A 6,861-nucleotide genomic window follows, 5' to 3' on the forward strand; every position below is an offset into this window, starting at 1 on the left:
AGAAGATGAGGAGGGAAGAGAAGAAAAGAGTCGGCGTGTTCATTTGAAGTGACAAAATGTGGAACGGAGGGGAGATACTAAGACAAAGGACAAGAGGAGCCAAAGTGTAGTTAAACTGAAATCAATAGGACTGAAGGGAAGAATGGAAAAAGGAGAATGGACGTAAAATTAATGAACAATTTGTTAACAATAGCAGCACGGAGAGAGGACAGAGAATAGCGGAGTGATAGGAGGTGAAGATACTTATAGTGAATGTAGTGGACATACAGCATGGCTGTGGTTTTACCACCTGGAAACAATCAGGTCAAGTGTTTATATGATTGAATTGATTGTTGAGTGCTAATTTCTATCTATCCAACAGATTATGCATTAGTTACACCCACTGACAGAGGTGGTTACGTGTGGCATTGTTACCCTGACTGTGCTATTATTCTGGTTATTACCGAAATACACCATGTAAACATGGCCAGGGGTTGGTATGTCAGTTATTTGCACCGAGGCCTGCAGCCCGGAGACAGACGGCCAGATTTAGCAACTGGCAGGAAGACTGGTCATACAATGGAGAGCAACTTGGGTGGCAAAATATGACAGAGATGCAGAGATGGAAAAAGAAGCCGCTAAAGAGGAGTTGAAGAGGAGTGGAAGAATGGAAAAAGAGGAACGAGAGACAACCTGAAAAGGAAGGGAAAGTGGGGAAGGGAAATGGTGGATAAAAAGGGAGTAAAAGACATAAAGAGGAGATAGAGAGGCGTAGAGGCTATCTGACACCACACAGCAGCCGTCCATCAGGCCAGCTGAACGCTATTTCCAGCATGAGATGACCCACCAGCTGTACCACGGGGGAGCGGGTAAGAGGCAGAAACAAGAGAAAGTGTGTGTGAGAGAGCGAGAGTGGGTATTATTTATTCAAGGCAGGTCACTCAAAGGGGGGGAGGGGTGGGGGGGGGGAGAAAAGTTATTTACACAAATAGGGAGGGAGACGGCCAAGAGGCTGAGCTCCAAGAGCGACCAGAGAAGGGGTGATTGCATATGCCGAAAAAACTTCCACCACACCGTCCATCCATCTGTCTCAGTAACTCTGTCAGACTCGGCGTCTCGGCGCTCAGTAGCCCATTCCAGATCACGTAGTATTTACAAGAGCTATAACAGGAAATAAAGCCTCCACGGCCTCCGACGCGCCGCCAGGGCGTTCGGTGTCACGGTCGTACATCGCGCAAACGACACCTTCGCACAGGACATTCTTAGCCCTGGGTTTGGCTCCTCAGCGTGTCATCCCCTAAAACGATAATGACTGACACGACAGAGGTGTTAGCTCTGAAGGCAAGACCTGAGCTAAATTAATTCAGAGACAGGAGGGGATTCGGGAGTCAAAAGGAATGCGGGGTTTAAAAAGACGCTACACGCGGCGTGTTAAATGACCCTGAGTGGCATTTCACAAGACAAAAATAGCATTGGCAAACACATCACGTCACTGGGAGCACGGAAGTGGCAGCCTCAGTCTATAGAAGTTTGGACTGCGTAGTTGGAACAATTGTATATTCCAGTGTAGTTTGTTGCCCTCAATCCTCGGTCAAACAGTGAGCACTGCTCACGGAGTTGTGGGCTGGACTGCAGACGTACACATAACAACGCACACAAAAGCAGAAAGCCTTCATCAAATATTCATCGCAAGTGTTCAATAACTGAGATCGAACAAAGGAGCTATGAAACTGCAGCCAGGTTATTGGTAAATGATACCAAGAATAAAGCAGTGATGAAGTCTATGGGTGTACATGCTCTCTTATGGACAATAACCTTAACCCTAACCCTAACCCTAGCCCTAGCCCTAGCCCTAACTTTTTTGTGGGGTGTCCGCCAACTCTTGTGTGATTGGTCAGAAATTGGAAGTGGGCACGGTTAGCGCGGAAAAGCAGTGTCTGACACCTGAAAATAATAAGAAAAATGCGGTTCATCCTCTGTTTAATACATCACTCACAATGTTTAGAATGTGTGGACATATGCTGCAGTGGGAGGGCCCTATCAGGACTTCTCTGGAGTTCGTCACTTGAGTTTCTCGTCAAGTCGTTTCTCGTGATCTGGCCAGTGGCGCACTTCAGGGGGTGAAAGTTAGGACAAGTCCAAGGCCCTGTGACTGACAGGGTCTCCAAAAGATAAACGCTCACCATAAAAACAAACAAAAGCTAAATAATACTGACCAACCACCCATGTGACATGCATGAAACTGTTTGGTCCTGTCTTAGCACATCGGTTACGCAGGTAGCAGTCCGTAGTTGTTACATCAGTCACAACACTGCCCAGTAGCAAAGGAAAATCTGGTTTAAATAAAAAAAAGACACAACTTCGTTCGTCCTAACTTGTGCCATCTGTCTCCTGAATGTCATAAACGAGATGCCGCTACAAAGTATTTTTAAGTCTGCATTCCTTTGATCATATTTTGTACATTGCCTGTGCCTGCTGGTGGAGGTAAAGCTTTCAGTAAGCTTAGTTGAACTAAGTGAGGTCCTGTCCCAGGCTTTAGAGTTTTGCCATGTAGTCAATCTGTTAGCTTGTCAAACAGCATGACTAGCTTGTTGAGTTGTTATTTTAGCAAAGAAAAGTTTGGGTTTCCAGGAGTCCTTTATTCTTAGTCATGTCATGCTAATCCACCTTTTAATTTGGTCACTGGTTCTGTTACTTTGTTATGACCATATTTAGTCACTTAACTTTCTTACTTAGTTTTTGTTTTGATACAGTTTTCATTACTTTTAGAGGATTATCTTAAATTATTTTGAGTTCATTTAACTTTCTTTAATGTTAAGAGTATTCTGTTTATTTATGATGGGGGGGCCCATTCTTTTTCATAGGCCCCAAAATTCCTGGCGATGCCCCTGGATGTGGCCAAAATGAACTTTGTACTAATTTTTCTCTTCTCGCAGAGTATGTTACAAGGTTAATCTTGAATCTAGATTTATGCTTCTGCTGATCTATGCCATGGGCACACCAGACACTCACCTCCCCAGATATGTAACTAACCCTTGCGACAACGATGCAGACCACAACAACTGCAATTGGTCCACAGTACATTTCCTCATCCACATCTCTCAGACATTGCTTCCTACTCTACTCTTATTTTCTCTCTTTTCTTCACTTGAGTGATCATTTCATTCAAAGTAGTTCAACATTTATTAGCTCCAACAGCTCCAGACACACCAATGCAGAGACAGCGACAATTTACATTCAGAGAAACGTAGGCGTATTTGGAGCTCAACCCATTCGTGGGACTGAAGGTTGTGATCCCTCAGCTTCTGCAGCATAATTTAGACCATTTGCTCTCCCACCCAGAGGCGCAGCTTGTCAACAGGCCGGGCAGGCGACGGTCTGGTGTCCCCCAGGGCTAACAGGAGGTCCCAGGGACAGTGGTAGCGACAAGGGTGAGGGAGACAGCCAAGAGACTTCTCCAAGTCCAGATTCTAGAACCGCCTCTGCATCCGTCTGCCTCTCACATCATCCCCCACTTTGCTGAAGTTCGGGCCTCTTTTGAGCACGCACCTCAATCAGGATGCTTTTGCTCAGTCAAGACTCGAAATGCAATCGAACAGTCAAAGAAAGCAAGCACAGGTGGAACTTGGCTTTTCGCCTCACAGCAGCCGTTGGCGAGTGACATTTAGCAGGAGCTACTCTGTTGCGTTTTCCTTCAAGGCAAGGACGCACGCAGGCGTCAGCTGTTTTTAGATTTTATAATATCCAACAACAACAACAAGACTCGCGGGAGGTGAAAGGGTTTTATGGGAAATGTTGTCCTAAATCTGAACTACAGCGGCGTCTCTGTCATGTTTGCAGCAATTCCGAAAAGTTATCACATGCAATTTGGCAGTCAGGGCTAAAAATAGTCTGCTCCTTTATAGCTCCATCCAAAACACATGTACCGGCCACGGATATACTAAACAGAGATGATGTTACCAAACCAGAACATTAAGTTTTTAAATCTACATCCCAGTCTACATCCTGCTGACAGGCTATGTGGGACAGTTTCGGGTGACTTCTGAGGTCTTGTCAGTGGTGTGGAAGCAGCACTGGTAGGATTTGATAGCATCAGTGAGACTCCACAAACACACACACACACGGGCGCGCACACACACACGTGAAGCTTCTATCTCCTACCAGATCGACACTTGATGATCTCTCCAAACTCATCCTCCACCGGCTCGTCGCAGTAGTCCTCAGGGCGCACACCCTCCGCCATCGATAACAACAAGGCACGGGTTTAGAAAAAAAAAAGAAAGAAAAAGGAAAGAAAAGTCAATTTGTCGGGGTGCACACAGGTTAAATTCTCCAGTAGGGGCCCAGTGAAGAAATCCAAAACAAAGCCTGAGAGGTAGGTAGGTAGGCAGGGAGCGCGATGTGAACACGAGAGCCTTGGCTGCGGTGTTAAGAAGGAGGGGATACAAAGTTAGGAGGGAAAGATAGGAAGTCTGTCACACGGGGACAGACGGAGGGGAGCAGGTGTGTATGGGGGGGAGTGAGGGGTGGGGGCTCGGTGTCGGAGCATTCCCACCTCTAAATAGCCGGGGAGCTGGCTCGACGCGGGCGCCCCGTCCCGTTTGGGTGAACGCCACGCGTAAAACCCGACACCCCGGCGGACACTTTTGGTAGAAGTTTATTCCAGCGCAGACGACGACGATGATGATGATGATGTAGAGCTGGAAATAAATAGCAAGGGGAGTCAACTTTGACTTCGCATCCAGGCTGGTGGTTGGTGGTCGAGCGCCGTGTAAACAAAACACGACCCATGTCGATTCGAATGTGCGCGTCATGATTTTGCGCACACCCTCAAGTCTAATTAATCTTATTTATCATGTTTCAATGTCTTTTTTTTCTTGCTGTTCTTTCAAAGGTCTGAATTGAAATGTCTTCTAAGCACCTCGTGTTTGTTTATGAGGGAAAATATGAAATAATAATCTCGCCCAAAAAAAAAGGAAAAAAGAAAGAAAAAGAAAATCTTTAATGCGAAATCACATTAGAGACAAACACTTGTTCCTCTCCGGTGGGAAAGCGCTCAGTTCATTGTGGCTGGCTCGTTAGGGGCTCATTAACGCCGGATCTGTTGAATGAACCCTCCCCCCACCGCGCGCTTTGAATTACCAAACCGTCCAGAGGTGGGACTTGGTTTACTGTAATGGCTCCATTTACGCGCGACGCGCCGCGCATTCGCGAGCCTGAGAGTTGCTGCTATTATTAGATTTGATGATATGATGGATGCAGGCGCTGCTGTGGGCCGCAGACTCCGGGATACTCGCAAGTGCTGGAAGTCTGCTGGCGGGGGCTGTAAGTGAATGAGGCTGTTCCAAAAACAGAAAGCTTCCCAGGCAGCCGCACAGAGTCCTCTGTATATGTGTGTTTGTGTGTGTGTGTGTGGGTGGGTTGGTGGGTGGGCGCCGGGGTGGGGGGGCACTAGTGCCTTTCAGCTGCTCCACTTGGTGATATTGCTAATGTCACAAAAGTACTTTCAAAACTTTCTCTAGCTGAAACTTTCAACTCCACATAACAGCAACAGTCAGGTTGTCTTCACGATTACATCCTCCACATCAAGCTGAGAATTAGAATTATGAATGGTAAACAAAAAATTTAAGGGGCTGTTTACAGATTTCTTTACTGTTACTGCTTCTTTACTCCAAGGTTAAGTCCTCATCACATTTTTTTTTCACTAACTCAGTCCCTAAACATCAGGAATTATGAACTGTCAAAGGTGCCGTATCTGAAGGAGACTTTCTCTGTCTCGGTAATCTCTCATCACCTGGACAGACTAGTGATGAAGAACATCAAAAGATACTGACCTGGCCTCCAAATTCACTAGATCCCAACCTGATCAAGTATCTGTGGGATGATCCACAGAGGCCCCTCCCTCAGAAGCCCCAAGTTCATTCTCTGATGAGAGAGACCTACACAGGAAAGAAGGTGGTCATAATGTTATGCCTGATCATCGTAAAGAGCAACATTTTGCATGGAAGAAGTTTTAATTGTTCTTCTTTTTAGTGTGAACACTTCCTGAACATGTACAGCGTGGTTGGAACACCCTTTTCTTTCAGTGTCTGTTCAAAGGTATTGCAACTTACGCACAGCAGGAGGCAGTATAGCCACAGGTTAGGACGCACAGTACAGATCCCGTCTGTAAAACAGGCCATGGAGTCTAGGAAAGGTGTTTCCTGGAGACAGTGTGCTGAGTAAACAACAAAGGAGCTGCCGTTGATTTGAAAAACCCATTGGTGAGGCGGATGTTAGGCGTACTTAGTGTGATGAGGAGAGTTAATCCAGGTGGACCTTTGACTCGCCTGGAGGTGCTTAGAACCAGGTGAAGAAGTCACTGTATTTTTTTGTCAAAGTGAGTCAGCACTCCAAAAAATAACATTTGTTAGGAGCTAAAGTCATGGACTGAAACAATACATCACAAAGTTGTTCTAAGTAGGTTCCAGGGCAACGCTACACATCATTACTCAATTTCTCGTCCGTATCTTTTAAGGTGTGTCCTAACTCTTTCTCTCTATGTTCGCCTCAGTTCTTAATCTCCCCATCCCTCTCAGTTCCCTTTCCATCTTTCACTACGGTAAGCGGGACACGAGGAGCCCTAGCCTTCCTGAGATGCACTCCCATCCGGTGCGTCTAAAGACTATCATCCATCTAGGCATTCTATCCCTGTCATCCCTTCCCCTCGACCCCTCGACCCCTCTCTACACCCCATCCATCTATTCCCCTCATGTTCCGTCTACCAATAAACTTCCATGCCTCAATTAAGGTGTGTTCCTTGTTAGTGAAATGCCTCACCACGGCATCAGAGACTACCCCTGCTCCAGAGAACTGCAAGGAATTTCCAGAACTTTAGGAACT

At 46.3% G+C, this 6,861-nt stretch overlaps 1 protein-coding gene across 11 annotated transcripts in view; it reads right to left on the minus strand.

The window, feature by feature from the left end:
• Positions 1-4,424, minus strand: part of dmd (dystrophin) — a 281,198-nt gene extending 276,774 nt beyond the window's left edge. For 10 of the 11 annotated variants that reach the window (XM_047576970.1, XM_047576967.1, XM_047576964.1 and 7 more), the window contains exon 1: positions 4,141-4,423. In XM_047576970.1, coding sequence (XP_047432926.1) covers positions 4,141-4,222 — 82 coding nt within the window. In that variant the 5' untranslated portion in view covers positions 4,223-4,423. Of the gene's footprint in view, positions 1-4,140 lie in introns of all 11 variants that reach the window. The other variant, XM_047576965.1, reaches the window with a different exon arrangement.
• Positions 4,425-6,861: the final 2,437 nt, after the last annotated feature.

The sequence above is a fragment of the Mugil cephalus genome, chromosome 23, assembly GCF_022458985.1.
Source record: "Mugil cephalus isolate CIBA_MC_2020 chromosome 23, CIBA_Mcephalus_1.1, whole genome shotgun sequence".
NCBI lineage: Eukaryota > Metazoa > Chordata > Actinopteri > Mugiliformes > Mugilidae > Mugil > Mugil cephalus.